This window comes from Patiria miniata, unplaced genomic scaffold, assembly GCF_015706575.1.
Source record: "Patiria miniata isolate m_02_andy unplaced genomic scaffold, ASM1570657v1 HiC_scaffold_11, whole genome shotgun sequence".
Classification (NCBI taxonomy): domain Eukaryota; kingdom Metazoa; phylum Echinodermata; class Asteroidea; order Valvatida; family Asterinidae; genus Patiria; species Patiria miniata.
Genome location: NW_024037049.1, coordinates 6,499,231 through 6,518,133, shown reverse-complemented (window position 1 = coordinate 6,518,133; position 18,903 = coordinate 6,499,231). Strand labels below are relative to the sequence as shown.

At 40.2% G+C, this 18,903-nt stretch overlaps 1 protein-coding gene across 3 annotated transcripts in view; it reads right to left on the bottom strand.

Annotated features, from left to right (window-relative positions):
* LOC119743189 (cation channel sperm-associated protein subunit gamma 2-like) overlaps positions 1 to 17,574 on the bottom strand; it is a 37,900-nt gene extending 20,326 nt beyond the window's left edge. The window contains exons 1-4 of one of the 3 annotated variants that reach the window (XM_038219573.1): positions 14,837 to 17,574; positions 14,199 to 14,397; positions 11,394 to 11,550; positions 183 to 342 (exon numbers count right to left, since the gene is read on the bottom strand). In XM_038219573.1, the coding sequence (XP_038075501.1) occupies positions 183 to 342; positions 11,394 to 11,463 (230 nt within the window). In that variant the 5' untranslated portion in view covers positions 11,464 to 11,550; positions 14,199 to 14,397; positions 14,837 to 17,574. Of the gene's footprint in view, positions 1 to 182; positions 343 to 5,373; positions 5,998 to 11,393; positions 11,551 to 14,198 lie in introns of those variants that run through there. The other 2 variants (XM_038219578.1, XM_038219587.1) reach the window with 2 other exon arrangements.
* Positions 17,575 to 18,903: the final 1,329 nt, after the last annotated feature.

Genomic DNA, 18,903 nt, shown 5'->3' with positions numbered 1-18,903 from the left:
AACTGGCTACATTAAGGTCGGGGCTACATACATTTAGGGCTCAGGCTGATGTGCGGGGTTGGGACTATATTTAGGTCCGGGCTACATTTAGGTATCGGCTACATTTAGGTATTGCACAGAGAACAACTTGCTCCCTGCACTTGTTTGGGTGAGGGGCAGCAAAATTGTGACTCTTGATTTACCCATTTTGCAGGTTAAACTGTTGAAGCTGTTCACCATTGAAATATTCAATGCTGCCTGGACCCTCAGCACTTCCACCAATCACTTTCATATTGTACTGACCAGTAAACAGACTAGATTTGCCAGTCATAACATCCAGTACACGGAAAACAGGATTAAAAGCTGAAACAACACAATTGAGAGTACAAAAAAGGGATGAAAAAGGAACAAGAAAACAGGAGACTGAACAACAATTGATGGCAGTAAAGAGCGAGTGTAACGAGTCGCCAAATTTGTGGGACTCGAGTTGAATCATTTTAAGGAAGTGACTTGAGTCAAGTCAGTTCAGATCAAGAAGGTCGAGTTGAGTCAAGTCGAGTCACAGTGTGTGGTCAAGTCGAGTTGAGCCAAGTCAAATTTATGCTTGAGTCAATTTGAGTCACTGATATTTGAACACCATCTAATAACTAGAGGTTTGCGCTTGTTTAGTTACAAACGCAGAGCGGTCGGGCAGACAACTATTTCATTAAACACTGGCCAGTTAAGTTATGAATATGTTTATATCATAAAAAAAAAATCACGAAATTTAATCCTTCCCAGTACAATCAATTATTTTGTTAAAAAAATTCATCTTAAATGGCGTAATAAATTTCATTAAACATTTTATGTACACGTGCAAGTTATTTCTGGTTTGATGACCTCATCAGTCACAAACGTGAAGTGAATACTGATTTAGTTCGGAGAGGATAAATGTTCATTGTGAAGTTGAAATAACGTTTGAAAATATGGAAAATATAAGTGTATTGTGACGGAAAGTGTGAGTGTAGAGCCAGTTTATTTATGACGTCATACACATAGCACTAAGGCTTAATCCACTGTGTGTTAGTGACTGGGCGGAGCTTAGGAGCTCCGTGAGTTGCTGCATGTATGCAATTGGGTTAGCCAAGCGCCATAGGAGTTGGTGTTGCGGACAGCAAGCGAGCAATTTTTATTATTATTATGGTTTATTAAAAAATCTGCTCATTGCAGCCTGTCGGCTGAATTACAAGACAGTTTACATTAAAAATATACACAAATAAATACGGGTTAAGAATAAACAGTATGAACCACATAAAACATCTATGTATAAATAAAACAGCCTTAAAAAAATCAGCAAGGTATTGTCATATCTACAAGGCAAAAATATTGCACAGCAAAAACCACACTAATCCAGTTACAAATTCTAAAACAAATAAATATATTAAATTATGAGGACGATGGGAATGCACTGAGAGCATCATGGACAAGTCTGTTGAAATATGGAACTGGACTGTTTTTGAGAAGAGTAGTTTTACATGTTACTTCATGAAGACTTCTTTTGGACCTAAGATTCATAGAATGGGAGCTTTTTGATTTGACAAACCATTCATTAAAATTATTTGAGTTGTATGATTTTAATGCAAAATTGGTACAAAGCGTGGTTCTTCTAATGTATAAAGGTTCCAGACCCAGAGTGGTTAATGCTTGATCATAATGATTATATTTGTGGCCTAAAATAATGCGAGATGCTCTTTTTTGGATGGTTTCTAATTGATCCGAAAGAGTGAGGGAAATCCCGGAATGCCATAATGGGGCTGCATATTCCTCAATGTGTCTGATTAACCTCTATACACAGTGACTAGTTCATCATTAGTAAGACCATTCTTTTTTAGTTTCCTCAACATGAAGAGTTTCCTGGAGGCTTTTTTGACTATGTTAGCAATATGCATGTCCCATTTCAATTATGCTGGAAAATAACTCCTAATAATTTAGCACTATGAACCTGTTGGAGTTGAACATCTAGAATAGAAAACTGAGCAACAGGGGGTTCTTTCCTGCCAGAGTAGATTTGCATGACTTGACATTTCGAAGGGTTCAAGGAAAGTTTATTATTTACAGCCCAATCACACAAACTGTTTAAATCATCCTGCATCTTGTTAGTAACATTGATATTCCTATTTTCGTTAAGTGTAAGATCGTCCACATATTTCCAGCATTTACTGTAAACAGGGTCAGCAGCGCTATTAATACAAGTCAGAAAAATCACCGGCCCTAATTTCGTTCCCTGTGGGACACCATTTGAGAGAGTTTGCCAGTCAGAGAAGGTTTGTTTATACTTGACCCTTTGTTGCCGATTACATAGAAAATTAGCAATCCAATGTACAATAGCCGGCTGGGGACACATCTAAACTCAGAAGATTTTTGATAGCTATTATATGATTGACCGTGTCAAAGGCTTTAGTGAAATCTGTTAACACAAGGGAACCAATATTATTTGGAGTACTAGCACCAGTGACTAAATGATGGTAAACATCCATGGCACAAGGCAATGAGTGATGGATAATCCTTTCTGGTTACCAAATTGTCTTTTATCTACCTTAGGTTGAATTGTCTTCATAACCCATTTACAAATAAATCCTTTAGCTACTTTGGCTAACAATGGGGTTAAAGAGATGGGCCTAAGTTTATCCAATGTGGGCGGAGATTGCTTTGGAATGGGAACAATGTTCGCTTGTTTCCACTGAACTGGAACAATGCCCTGGGAGAACGAAGAATTAATAATATCAGTAACAGGGATACTCAGCTCATACGCGAATTCCTTAATAATTCTAGCCGGTAAATTATCAGGACCACCAGATTTAGTGACAGAGATGATTTTAAGCTTGTTGTAGACTTCCCAGGGTTCAACCCGGGGTGGAGGCTCAAGCGACAGTAAGTAAGCTGGTAGTTCATGAAAATTCAGAGGATTTTGGGATTGTGAGAAACTAGCCAAAGGATTATTAACTGTGTTGGCAATTGACTCATGTTCAGATGAGTCCAAGTCTGGTATGTGAATGGTAAGATCGTTTTTCCTGATGTTAGCCAGATTACGTACTTCCTTGTGCCGCCTCCCCGGGTCCAACTTTTGTAATTTACGAATTCTACCAGCATAGTAAGATTGTTTAGCAGCATTTATTTCCCTATTAACTCTATTACACATGCAACAAAACTGATGTCGGTTGCCTTCAGCAATGGCTGCATTACTTCTGCTCTGCGTTTTGGGAAATGCTTATGCGAGAATTGTACATATACAATGTAGTCGTATGAGCTGTGCTGGGGTTACGCTGGCATGTAGAGCTGATGTGTAGCAAGTACAAGGCTGTATAGCTGTACGTTGCTGACTGGCTTGCATGGTCGATGCGTAGCGGGTACAAGGCTGTACTACTGTGCATTGCTTGCGCTGTTGTACATTGTTTATGCTGTTGTACATTGCCTGTGTGGTTGTACATTGCTTGGGCGCATTGTAGACATTGCGGTGCATTGCTGACATTGTTGTGCATTTCGGATGCTGTTGCGCATTGCTGCTGCGTGCAGTAGGCTTGGCTCATCTCTCCAATAGTTAAAGGACTCAGTTAATAAAACAACTACGCCTATTAATTCCAATTACTGTACATTTATTGATTATTGTTGAATAAATTATGATCATTGTTGCTTGAGGTTACCGACAATTCTGTTTCAGGTGTCTTTGTTACAGGTTTATTGTGCAATTAACAGGGTAATTAACAGTTATTCACAATCGGCGGTAGATTTCCATCTAAACGGACCTGCACCCTTAGCCGGGTCGCTCTGAGTGATCTCTCGTCTAGGGAAGAGCCTTGGTTTGTGAAGATTGTCTTCACCCCAACAGGAGTCAGACTTATCCTAACAGACTTGGTTTGGCCTGGGGGGGGGGGGTTCCCACCACAGTACATATTAATAACACCTAACTTCCGGTTTGATGACGTCACAGCATTAGAGATCCAAAGGTGAACATTGCAATGGATATCATTATTTGGGCTACAAAGATATAAGAGAGGGATCAAATGATAGAATTAAGTTTAAAATATGATAGTTTTCAAATTCTCCTTAAAGTAACTTCCGGTCTGATGACGTCATTATAATTTGAAACCTTGCCAAGTTACCTGTGGTTAAATTGCAAAACTTGCAAAAAATATTCTTTCTCCATCGGAGTTTTCTTGACATTTTTATGATACATATTCGACTGTACCTATGCTGCAACAGTGCCCACGGCTAGGCATGCATAGATTACTGGTTACCGCATTTCAATCATGCCTTCTTTGGCCCTTTGGCAGAGTGGCGGGAACCAGTAATCGCTACATTGAACATTACGCACGTGTTTCGATATCGTCACCGTGACTGCGACATCAGATTCCCGGAACTTGCTATCGCGAAGCGGACTAAATAACAAAGGAGGTTTCTTCTAAAAAGAAAATGTAAGTAAGTATAGGCAAATGTAAGTATAGGCAAACAAATAAATACAGGCATATTGGACGCAAAATGATTGTTGAGAGGTGTTTTGTGAAGACAGAAAAGGCATCAGGATTTTTTTAATGTATTTATTCATTTTTTTTTTCATTTTTTTTAACTTAAAACTGACATACAATTTTTAGGTTCACGGCCTAAAAAACTAGGGTCGGTTGGGTAACTGGAAGCAGAAATATTTTGTTGGCCCTATCTTTAATCTCTGCAAGACTGGGGTCTGTTCCAAAGTGAGATTAGAATCCACACTTTTCATGAATATTATACTTTGCAGAAACTCTTCGCCGTTGCCTATGACAAAACTCATGAAACTAGCACAACTGAATGATCAACGTAGTACGTAGTACGTAGTATATGAACTGTACCGTACACACTGCGTGACATTTTTTTTTTTTCAATAGTTTTCTACACCATATAAATCCTTTTTCCTCGTGAATGCACGATTTACCGCACCGAGTGTAGTGAAGGACAGTGCGGTGATGGGGGCGTAACCATGCCAGCTTTTGGCATGAGGTTGATACTTGTATGGATACTGTGTAAAGGCTAGATAGGCTGCGCCCGTAACCAGACTATATAACCGACGCTGTGGCTTAGTGGCTACTGAGGCTTATTCAGTATGGGCGGGCGGGGGCCTGCAGCTTGAATCATTCCCTCGACAGTGCCGACATGCGGGAAATAAACTTAACTTTTTTACTTTTCATTTTGTTTTCGCTTAGGTAAGGTCTAAAGATGATTGTTATCACAAGATGTGCACTCATGGTTACTAAAAGTAGGGGGTGCTTTAGCATATTCCCGCACCCCCATCAAAAAAGCTGGGGGTGCTGCAGCACCCCCCGTTCTCGCGGGCTTGCACAGCACCATTGGGACTAGTGTATTACTATTTCACCATCTACTCACACTCCATGTAGGGTCCAGGAGAAGGATGCTTCATAATAACACTAGTACTAGTGATTGCACTATTACTTCACCGCGCCTCAACCACCGAGGGAGGGGTGCTTTGTAGTGACACGAGTCGCTCAACAATCGGTCTGTCAGAGTCGAGATTGCAGCACATCATACAAGTTACCGCACCACATATAAGTTCGCCGCATAACTTTGCCTTTCGGGTTCTTCGATCGCACTACATTGGTTTCGTGGTTCACCGCTCTGCCGAAAGTGAGGAAGAACTCCGGTATTTATAGGCAGTTGAAGTCTATGGATTAAATAATACATGAGCAATGATTTAGGAAAACTTCCATGTCGAAGGATCACATGACTAGTCACATGATTAAGAGTGCCAAGTGCAAGTAGAAACGTGTGCATTTACTTTAAGGGGCACTATAGGTCCGGATATCCCAGAAAATGTTTACTTAGCCTATTTCAAACAAATGGTTGAAAGGAAACCAACCTAATGTCTTACCGTTTCCAAGAGAAGACGAAAAAAACCGGCTTGTTTACATCAGACACGACGGAGTATGAATACGTGTTTTGTGTCGTTCTCAGTGTACGGTAATATACACGTTGTGTGTCTCGGGAACAGCGATGACCAATCACCAATGCAAAAGAAGTGGTTTCTTCAACATCCGCAAAAGGCGAACACTTTACAAAGAAATCACAACTAGCATCAAAACAGCTCGAATTTATGGGGTCGCAAAAGTGGACCCCGAAATTTGTTCTTGCACGCAAAATACAGGAATAACACAAAAACGCCCAGTTTTGAAAGGATAGTTGTGTGGATGTTTATATCCTACTTTTAAATGTTATTTCCGATTAACATCATCTCATCCAAAGTGCGTTTTGCAGCCCAATTGGGCTGTTCCAGGACCCAGTGTCCCTTAAGGGAAAACATGGAGAGAGAAGTGTGCAAATACAGAGAGAGATATGTGCAATAGTTAGATCAGAGTGCAAAAGTGTTTACACAACATCTCGAGCAACCTTGATGGAGTGAGTGACAAGCTAAAAAGGTTACTGTGTCACTGGTTATTTACACAACGGTATGTACCACACCCAGCTACGCAACCACGTAAGGGCATCATTCCATTCCCCCGAGCTAAGTACAGGACTGGAAAACTGGACCGAGAACTCCCATTAGTGTTCATGGGTAACACACGGGGGAAAGAAATGCATTATTCTGAATTGACAATAAGGTTAGATAGTCCGAAAACACTATAAGGTCCGATAGTCCAAATTGACAATAAGGTCCGATAGTCCGAATCAACAGTAAAGTCCAATAGTCCGAAGAGTCAGACTGACAAACTGTTTTGCCCATTCGGACTATCGAACCTTATTCTCAATTCGGACTGTTGAACCTTATTGGCAATTCGGACTATCGAACATTATCATCTATTCGGACTATCGAACCTTATTGTTTATTCAGACTATCGAGCCCTATCGTCTATTCGGACTATCAAACTTTCGGATTAATTAGCCTTATTCTATTTTCAGACTAATGGGCCCTTCAGACTAGCGAACCTTCGGACTATCGACCCTTCAGACTATCGGGCTGTAACCGGTAAGGGACCCTGGGAATAAATGTGCAAGTTGGCAATTTACAATAAACGGGTAAAATACAGGAACTATAAAAGACAACAATAAGATTGGGTACTTCGTGGACAGAGTGAAACCACAGGGCGCTAGATTTCCATAATCAAGCATTATAGGTTCACAACAACATGCATTACCAGGTGGTAATATACAACTACAACATGGTTTGTTGGGAAATAGTATACAAGTATTGAGTGGCTCAGTGTGGAACAGGAGGAATATTATCGCAAAGTAAAATCGGGACTTTTCCATTTCACAAGATGAAGCCGAGTGAACTGGAAAAGTAGATTTTTACCAAGCGATAATATTCCTCCAATTTCACAATTTAAAGCCAGTCAATATCTGTTTTATATAACTGACATAAAGATCCTTGTCATTTGATATTTGAACTTTTATTTCAATACAAAATTGGTGGGAAATGTATTTCTCTCTTGCAAACCATCCCTTCACGAAAATGTTTAAACCCAACGCTGTAGCGCTGGCTCTTTGGAACAATACATGCTACACCAGCATGCATTTGCACACAAATACCGCGTCATGGAACAAGAATGATCCTAACTGTTCAATGGTATTTCCCATTCCCCATGGGCGAATGAGACTTTTTGAGCCCCGGCGTGAATGGGAGTATCACCATGATAAAATATCATGTTTTATATTTACTGTGTAAGTTGTATAAGTTGACCTTCTAGGAACAGGACCACTTTCCTGGTAATGAGACACATCTAAGGAATAGCCAGTTTAGCCACAAGGTCCGCGCATGGGTAGATGCTGGGCTGTACCATGGCGATTCAGCCCACGGACTTATAAGGAAATCCGATTGTTCTATTAATTTGCCAATATTAAGCCCTGCCCCCAGATACAAGTTGACCTAACACTTTCAATTCTGTAATATTAATATTCAATAGTTAGTGAACGATTCCTAATAAGGCAAGAAACCTGTAAGATAGCTGTAAGATTGGAATGTTCATTTACTGTATAAAAACCCAGTAGTATCTAGAAATCAGACAGAGAGCGTCACAGCCAACCGAATAAACCATATCAGCTCAAGTACAACTTCGTCTCTTACTGTCTTCCTTGGTCTATATAACCTCACGGGTTATAGGAGCAATAACGAATGTCACATGATGAGAGTTCCACCAATCAAATGACAAGGATTTGTATGTCAGTTATATAATGAAAACTAATGACCCCGAGGTGTTGCATGATTGCGACTATCACCCGAGGCGAAGCCGAGGGAGATAGTCCCACTCATCCAACACCGAAGGATCATCTGTTTTCACTATTTCCCCGCAAAAACATGTTGTATTTGTTTTACCATACTTCATAAATATTCATCAGGTAGCCGCGGTATTTCATTGGTCCATCCCACCATGTTTTTGATCGTGCAGTGTTTGGATAAAATGAAACATTATTTTGATTGAAGGAGGCAAACGGAATAGAAGTTAATTTTGTGTCATTCAGCAACTTTAACATTCACACAAAACACTGGATTTATTATTATTGTGTAAACTTTCACCCAGTTCCTCCCAGCTCGGTTAAAATCGCAAAGGGAGCACCACCGATCACCATTTTGATGTATGCCGTAATATACTGGCACAAATGTCCTCACTGGTAAATGGTGATCTCCACGGTACGCATGTAAAGCGCATGCATTGTTGGTAAAGAAATAACACACTAAGCCTACTGGAACAAATGCAACACAGGTGTGTGGTAGTACCTCCCTGGTGTTTGCGCATCACACGCGCATACGAAGACGCGGGGAAATTATAAAAACTTTCCCACAGTTAGGTTGCTGGAATGGACCAATGAAATGCCGTGGTTGCCTGATGAATATTTATGAGGTATAGTAATACTATATAGGCTATGTGTGTGAGTAAAGCCTACTTTTATAGAACTTTTTAACAAATCAGTAACCCACCGCTGTTTCAGCCATTGAGAAAAGCGAAGAACGGTTGTGCGCATGTGCCACTTTTACAGCCAGGTCAAGCAAAATGCATAATTCATGAGCTGTCACCCACGACAAACGGGCCATCAGAAACCGGGTATTTGTAATGAATATTCACATTTTGGGTGGTTAGTTTTATAGAAGGTCATTCATAAGAATGTTCATGATGTCATTAGACCCCCAAAACAAATCGAAAAAAGTTTGACAAGCCTGAAATTCCAACTCAAATACAGAAACTCTGTTTTGACAATCACTGCAAAGGGGTTATTTCAGGACAAAATTGCCAGTCAAAGCAAATTTTCCCAGACTCAAACATCGGTCTGTATAAAAGAACAGGTTGTGATCTCTCTTAATAATGTATTCTGGGAATAGCAAACCCTAAAGAAGTGTTCCAAAAGAAAGGTTTGAATAGTTATTTTTTCAAGCTGAATTGGGTTTTCCGCACCACGTGCGTCGCGGTCTAGTGGGGTACCCAAGTTGATCAGTCCAATCTGTAGCTAAAGGACACATGTGGTCATACGTGGTCCTAGACTACGGATCCAAATGAAGGGTTGCGCGGTGATAACTACATTGTTCGGAAGGCCAAACATTGAGGGAAAAATAAACAAATAAGGAAAAACAAAAATTAGAAAATTTCTAACAATCATATAAACTATTGGATAGTCTTTCAGCTCTTATCTTGTGGTGGCTATTTTTTTTTTTAGGCTGTCCTGGAAAAAAAATACATCCTTTCTTTTATTTTTTGGAGGGGGGTATGCCTATGTGTGGAGCATAGTCTGTTTCTTAGGAATGAATGAAAAAGTTCTTGAATGAAAGGTGGAAAAACACATGAAGACTTCACTACATGTACATAGTTCTGTCTGTGTGGTACAGAAACACAAGAATCCATTTTACAATGAACCATATTTTTATAATTTAAGAAAATCCAACAAATTTTTAAAACATTCTTAGAATTTAAATTTAAAAATACATTATTCCCCAATTATTCAATGATTTGAAATAAGTGGTGATTCAACTCGACTTGAGTCCTAATGCACAGACTCAACTCCAAGGGCGGATCCAGGGGGGCCAAAGGGGGCCATGGCCCCCCCAAAACGAAACCATTTTTTTTTTTATGTGACGTCGCAGTAAAGGCAGGCAATGAGTACACCACCATCTTTTCCTCAAAAAACATTAGTTAAAGTGGTCAGAAATTGCCTCAGATCGCACCACAGAGCATCTAGAATCCCAAAAAAAATTTGACCTACTTTTAGGGGGACCCAAATTTTTTCGGCCCCCCCCCCAAAAAAAATTGTGTTCTGGATGCGCCCTTGCTTGACTCAGGTCACTGCGAGCAAAATGGCCTGACTCAACTTGCGTTCCTCATCAGCGGCACAAAACTGGGCATGGGGATGAACGCATCCCATTAAAAATTATCATCTCTTAGTTAATTCACCTCCCACCCCCCGGTCTAGAAATTTGGCAAACACAGAAAACAATGGCATTCTTACATGTCAGTCCTATAAGTTACTATGGTTATGGACCAGTTTACGTGGCTTCATAGCCACAGTTCCATTTTCTCTGGACTTATGACATGTTCAAAATCCCGGTTGGAACACTTCCACTTATAGTCCTGAAATTTAGCAAGTACTGTTTGTTCATAAAAGTTTATGGGGGTACTTAAGGGCCCCCATCCACACTCAATCCCCTTGGTATTGCTAAGGACTATGCACGGCCCTATGCCATGAGCATTGTGCATGCCTGTTTTATATTGCTCAGAAATAGAGTAAAATTAGGTTTGCTAACTCACCTTCAATGGTATTGGAGAGACAAAGGACCATTCTTCACCCTGAAACTAGACATTTCCGTGGGTTAACTTGCAGGCTATTAGTTTGAGGCCCCTAAAAATCCCCTCGAAGTCGAAAATAAAGCGTACCAAAACCCAAAATATACGGTGACTTTCGGCACTGCCGCTAGCACAACACGAGCTCAAAAATGGCCGATTCAACCACGAATGTAATGCCGAGATCACAACCCACAACTACAGTGCAGTAAGGACATGAATATTCATGATTTTTCCCATAATTATTCTTTTTATTTCTCTCAAGAAGCCCCTCCCAAATTATATATAATTCCATATCCTCTCCACCAACAGAGGGCAGGCTTCACGAAGCAAATATCGCGCACGCGTAGAACAGCATTTCGCGTTGGAAACAGCGGTGACCCAAAAATGGTTAACTGCCTTTCAGCAGATTTTCACCACACCAGGTATGACCGCAGTTGAACTTATATTTGCTTCCAAGAGGAGACTTAAGCCAATTATAAATTGGATTTACTACAGCCATAGCGAAACCACAGTGTTCACTTGACTGTACACGTGAACTAGCAACCATGGTTGGACCAAGTTGTCCTGTGAATGACGTCATGACTGCAGCAGCAAATAAACAAGACTTTGATATACTAGACTTACCATGTTTGTAATAAAAGCAGGGATACTCAGGATCTGGAATCGGACAGTCATATATCTCACCATACATCATCTCAACTTGATGTAAAGTGGCAGTGACATCAAAAACAAGATGTTTACCAGGTGGGCAGCCTAATTGGATACTCAAGCTTTTGCTACCCTGTGATCAAAGAAATAATAAAAATGTAATTGAGGACAGAAGTCAAATCAAGGACGTTTTCGATTAGAAAACAAGTACAAAACCAGTGGGAACTGTTGCATAAAAGTTAGTGTATGAACAAAAGATAGATGAGAAACAATAGGAAACATCAACAATCGTGTGTTGGTTCCTATTATGGGGCAGTAGACACAACGCTCTAAGTTCATTACTCAAGCCACACCACTAACCAAGCTGTGCGTGAACTAATGGAGAGCTACATTGCTAAACAAGACAGATTAGTCACAATCGTCAAAAAGAGAAAACTGCACTGGTTGGACACATGGTCAGATGGAAGCTAGGGGAGTCTCGCAAACACAATCCTGGAGGGTGGGACAGATGGTAGCCGCAAAAGGGGAAGACAGCAGAAAATGTGGGTAGACAACATCAAGGAGTGGACTGGTCTTAATTGGGCACAACTTTCCAGAACAGCAGAAGACCGAAACAAATGGAGGAACTGTGTGACAAATGCCATCATAACGTCCCCCCTACAGCCGTAATGCTATGGGACAGAAGGAAGGAAGGAAGAAGACACAACGGAACAATAGACCCCACAAAGAAGTCTTTAGAAATCTACCTGCCCCATAAGGGAAACGCTATGGAGTTTGATATTTCAATACGAACAAAGAATAACAAAAGAAGGGAAACATAGGTCTTCCCCCAAAGGACCCATACGTGCAACAATGTGTGAAAACGAACAACTCCTGCACACACGCAGGCCAACCTTACATACCTAATGTGGACATTCCTTGTCTTCGTGTAGTTAAGAAAAGCCGGGGAAAAATAATCTTACTTGCACTTTGAATACTCTTTCAATCCAATGTTTTTATCATGATTTCCTTGAATGTTCCTCTTCTTTTGCTACTGATAATCCTTATCCAAAAATGCCTCTAAAACTTTTTCCCATACAGGGGGAAACCTTGTGTGGACCTGGCTGGACCTGTTTTGTTTTCAGGTCCACACAAAGATTGCAAGGTTGGCACACCCATACAAAATACATGTTGCACACACGGGTACATAGGCCAATAGGGCAATCGGACCAATACGTGGCCAATCGTACTGAAACCTGAACTGCCCATACCAATACACGGGCAGTTGGACGATCGGACCACTGGCTTTTGTACCGCGCAACAGCATTCATTTTCTCCATTCACAAACCTGACTCGGTCCATGAACCGCACAAAACGTTGTTGGGAATTTCGCATTGCAATTGGGCGTGACTTAATATGCAATATAACGGTGCTAGCGCATCAGTGGAAAAAAAATAGCTGTTCTGAAAACTGTTAGTCAGGCGGCATACCACACATGTGCAATCTATGACCACGACACCAGTCGGCCGCGCATACGGTTCAGTCTAATCACTGCCACATTAAAATTGATGAAGAGCACATTGCTTTTGAGCAACTTTGCTGCAAAATTGATTGATTCATCCACGCAGTCGACATTTTTGGGCAGGCCGTCACCGCGTTATGATGAAGTTTTTTATTGTTAGGCAAATTAGGACCGAGTTATGGGGACTTTCTGCTGCCCCCACAGTGTCTTTGGTCCCCATAGTGCCATGGGACAACTCGTGTGTAGTCCCCACAACTATGGATGTGTGTTCACGAGTTGTTCGTGTTCACGAGGTGTTCATACCCAGGTATTGGTACACGGGCCAATCGAGCAATCGGAACAGTTCATACACGGGTACACGGGCCAATAGGGCAATTGGGGCAATACGATATGGCAAAGCATACCGACACCTGAACTTCCCATACCAATACACAACAGTTGGGCGATCAGACCACTAGCTTTTGTACAGCGCAGCAGCATATATTTTCCAATTCACAATTGCCCGACTCGGTCCACAAAACGCACAAAACAGTCTTAGGAATTTCGCATTACAATGGGGCGTGACATAATATTGCAAAATTACGGCACATGCTGTCAGAATGACCCCAAGAAGAATTAATTTACGGAAGGGGGAAAGCTTACTTGGTTTACAAAACACAAGTGAAGTTGAGAAAAGGACGACAAAACAAAATCTGACTTGCACTACAAACATTTAATAAAATCCAAGTAATGGTCACGGTCAAAGGCTAAACCAGTCTTCCAGTGCGCACTGAATATATATATATATATATATATATATATATATATATATATATATATATATATATATATATATATATATATATATATATATATATAATATATATATATAATATATATATATATATATATATATATATAATATATATATATATATATATATATATATATATATATATATATATATATATATATATATATATATATATATATAAAATACACAATGCAAAAGACAATATCAATGATCCACAATTCGGGGAAAGATTCTTAACTAATAAATCAGTGGATAGAATCCAAACTCAAAAGGAAACTTTCAAAACCCACTGGCTACAAGACTGCGAATGATGTTCGTACCAAAAAACTCTTCTACTTAAACCCGTCAAGGTTTTGAGATAAAAGAAATTGCAAGTTATAAACACAAAACTATTTATCACTAAATATTGTTCTTTGTAGAGTTTGTCCGGCCAGACTCAGTAAATCAGTTCCGTTTACAGAATACGTTCGTTTTAAAATGAGCCCACCTCAGCGAACGTTCATTTACTCCTGGACTTGCAGGAAAGCCGGTGTTCACTTCACCGTTCGTTGCGGTCCACCGCGCTGGTACTGGGCCTCACTCGGAGCAGTCGACAGGGTTGGTGGCACTCGTACTGGCCTGGGTGTGATAGCCTCAGTGGGGAGTTACGTGCCTCACGTACTTCCGTACTAGTTATAATTGGCCATCTAAATAAAACATTTCTTAAGTTAAATATCTACTCTACTAAAATAACCATATTCTTGGCTACTGCCTCATCAATCAATACCCAAATATGATGTCACGTTGCAGTATTCTTAAAAATTATCATGATAACTCAAACAATAGACTTTCTATACCAAGGGAAATGTAGCAAGCTTTCTCAACAATCAATTAAATACCAAGAAAGAGAAAAAGGAGGTGAAAAATCACTCCTAAAGGCACATACTATACAATAAATCTTGATAGTTCGTAACGTTAAATATGAACACACATATTCCTTTAAGGTACATATTTATCAAAGACTCTCAAACTTTCTTTAATCGGATTTAAGTCATATCCAAAACACATGTCATTCTCTGGGAAAAAGACTAACATAAATTTATATAAATACATGACATTTAAATTAGAAAATAACTGAATACTCACAGTCACAAGAGACTCTTCTGTTCTCTGAAAAAAAACATGGAATGTAGTCTCAATCCATGTGCCCCTCACAAGCAAATAGGTGTAGTGGAGAGCCAATATCTCTCGAAATCACACACAAAAATGGATCGCAATCGAAATTAAAATTGCACTATCCAACAAGTCGAATCGCTGTGGGGCAATAATTGCTAGCAGGCCGCCAGCACTGCTCGAGCTGTCAAGTTTTCTGCCGCACCTAAAGAAAAAAAAAAATCACAACACCACAATGCTCCCAGAAGTCCGTAGGACCAAAAAACCTATCCAAAGTTTCCCGCTACGACAGTACCTTTAACCTTTCTTTGTGACCAAAACCACTCAACCTTGGACCAACAACCAACGTGACTATGACCAACGACGCACACAGACCCAGACATGTACAAGTCATCTATCCACTGAAAAGTTACATCAAAGTTACTCGCAAAAAAAAAAGACTTTGTGTGACACATGCGCATCGGTGGAAACAAAATAGCTGTTCCGAAAACCGTTAGTCAAGTGACGTACCATACACGTGCATCTATGACCACGACACCAGTCGACCGCGTGTACAGTTTGGTCCAATCATTGCCACGTTCAAATCAATGAAGAGCACATTGATTTTTATCAGCTTTGCTGCAAAATCGATTGCTCATCCACATGGTCGACATGTTTTTTATCCAGCAAAGCTTACAGGGTTACTTGCAATCCGTATACACCCGAGGCTTGGAAATATGCAGTATTGTAGCCTACGTGCATAAACCAGACATGCTTACATCACGCACACATGTAAATTCACACACAATACTGCTCAGAATTTCTCGGGCAGAAATACGAAATTCCCAAGACAATGTCCTGTGCAGACTGTTGCCGTGTGTGTTAAGAGCGCCCGCTTCAGTGAATCGCTGCACAGTCCATTAAACCTGAGTGCGCTGAAACATCGCACCGATAGGACGTCTTGGAACCATGAAAAGCAATCCTACCGAAACCTGACCTGCCCATATCAACAAATAGGCAATCATACCACAGACCAATATTTGGGCAATACTGATAGCCATATTGGCAGCCGTCTTATATAATTAGGGAATAACAGTGTGAGGACCCGGTCTTCACTGCGTGATAATGACCGGGGTTGGGGAATGGCTGCTGTTAATAGACCGAGCCAAAGCGGCATAATGTTGTTTTGGAATTAGCAGCTAGGTATCAAAGCCATAAACGCCACCGCCACAGGACAAGTAGCTTGCACCACACGTCCTATATATAGGCGGCTATTTGGAAGCGTATTGGATTTTAAAAAGGAAAGTGGAAGTGGGAGGGAAATAGATAAAAATTGATTCATCAACTACTAACAATTAATGATCTATTTTTTAGCTCACATCCTGAACTTGTAAGTGAAAGTGGTGTCCTACCTGTCCTGATTAGTGATCATTATCTTGTTTACAGTCTTCATAAATGGAAACCCCCCAAAAAAGAAGGCCGTTCAATGAACTTCAGTTTTTTTTTTAAAGATATTGGCAATGACGCTTTTCAAGATGACCTCCTTAATACCCCATGGGAACATGTCCTTAATTGTCATGATGTTAATGAAGCATGGTCCCCATGGCACTCTCTGTTTATGAGTATTATTAACCATCATGCACCAATGAAATCAAAACGTATTTGTGGTGCATCGTTGCCTTGGCTCGATGGGGATTCTAAAACTTATGCGACAGTGAGATCGTGCAAATAAACTCGCTAGACGTTCAGGCTTACCACATGATTGTGAGGCATACAAAAAGGTGCGAAACAAGAGCACTGAAAAAATCCGCAGCAAGAAAAGCGAACACTTTCAATCAACCATCGAGGAAAATAAAGGCAAGTCTTCCATTCTGTGGAAAAAAACTAACAGAGGTTCTCCCCAACAAACAGAAAAGTATTCCAAACTCTATTTTTTACCAAGAATGGGGAATTTGTTAATGATCTCACCGACATTGCTGATACTTTTAACGAAAATTGTTCAACAATCGGAACACGTATGGCCAGTAATGCCCCTCCATGTGAACTTGAAGTGGACAACAATATCCATCCTTTTGTTACAGAATCACTTGATGAAAAATGCTTACTGCCTGAGATTACAGGAGACTATTAGTCAGTGGGCTTATGGTCGAAAATGACCCCCATATGCAATTTCGGGTACATTCTTTGAAACTCTCAGGATCACTAGAGGATACCTCAAGAAGTTCAAAACCACTTGATGCCATTTTTTTCTGACCCTTTTGTGGGCGTGGCCATGATTTTAAATAGTGGGGGGCTTCGCGCGTAAAAAATTATTAAAAAAACTTAATTTTCTTTTTCACATTTGGACAGTTAACTCAAGTGCTACATCAAAAGAAAAAAAATCCACAATTGTGCCTCTTTTGGGGGTGGGGCAACCTTTTAAAAAAAAATGTGGGCACACGTTGCTAACAGAAAATCGACCTGTAACAGGCAATCTTGAGCTTTTTTGTTTTGTTTGTGTATTTGTTACAATCCCTTATAATTTGGTGTGGAAAACATGTTTACATGTCAACTCATAAATTCTTTGGTTCCCATTTGGGGGGCGTGTCACACTTTTTTCATAAAAAGGGGGCATACGTGTATTCCAAAAGGAAGCTTGTGAGAGCCCTTATGGATTGATGGCACATTTTTTCAAACTCTCACAAAGACCTATGGACACCTCAACAAGTGAAAAACTGCTCCACCCTACTTATCTCTCCACCCCCCCCCCCACCCCATTGGCCATTAAAATGACAGCCTTTTTCGATTTTGAAAGTCATTTAAGTTTTGATATAAATCTCCATAACTCAAACTTCAAGAGAGTGGGCTCCAATTTGAGCTAAGCAGAGTTTTGAGTTAGGCAGGGTTGTATATTACTGTTATAGAAGGGAATAAAGTCCTTTTGTACTGTATGGGGAGGAAGGTACACATCTAACGACAATATTCTAAATAAATGTCTGAAAAGAGCTGCTCGGATAATCCTAAAGTGTGCATTTTTAACTCCTTCAGCTGACATGTTTGCTTGTCTTAATTGGATGTCATTTTCTGAAAGAGTTGAGTATAAAAGACTATTCTTGATTACAAATGTATAAACAAAATTACTCCTTTGTATATGACAAATATGTTTACACCACTTATTCAGATTCGTGAAACGAGGCAATCCACTGATATCCGGGCACCGAGGATTCCTTTTGCAAAAAACAATGCTATGCCTCAAGCTTAGCTGTAACTGGTACAATCATATGGAATAATTTGCATGTACAGTTGAGAACCTAATTCAAATCTAACCTCATCAGGGGCGGATCCAGGAATTTTCGCGGGGGGGGGGGGGGGTGGTTAAAACTGGGGGGGGGTCGTACCATATTTCAATATTCAATAGGGGGCGCTGTTCAAATTTGACGATTATTAGCACTAGATTACAAAATGGTGTACCGTATTTTGAACAGGCGGACATTATACCAGTATAATTGTTTTGGGGGTGTCACAGCAGGGGGGTGGGGGTCGACTTATTTTTTAGGAATTTGTATGATTTTTTTTTTTTGACAGAGCTGGGGGGAGGGGTTTCCCCCCCCCCCCCCCCCCCCTCTGGATCCGCGCCTGCTCATTCAAATCTGAACTACGTAAAACGTAAAACGTGCAGTCAGTAACATTTCTGTAAATAATTATGTGAGTATTTTTTGTATTGTCTTCTCTGATAATACAAATCTAAATATGTGCTGTTCTATGGAGTTAACAAACTTGGTTTCCATAATAATAAGGAGCCGGATGGGAATTTCCCTGTGTTTTTCTCCCAAAAAGGGTTTTTCGCGGGTTTTTCTTGATGTCACAAGTTACTAGATCCAAATTCTTTGTGTTCACTGAATTGACCGTACAGTACAGCCTGTTAGCAATGTTGTTTCACACTGTACACGTAGTTATAATAATTTTGCAATATATACTATTCATAATATTTGCTTAACAATTATGCATAAATCCAATAACGCATTTATCCCATTGTATTGTATTGTATCTGTAACGTGTTGTATTTGTATACATGTTTGTAG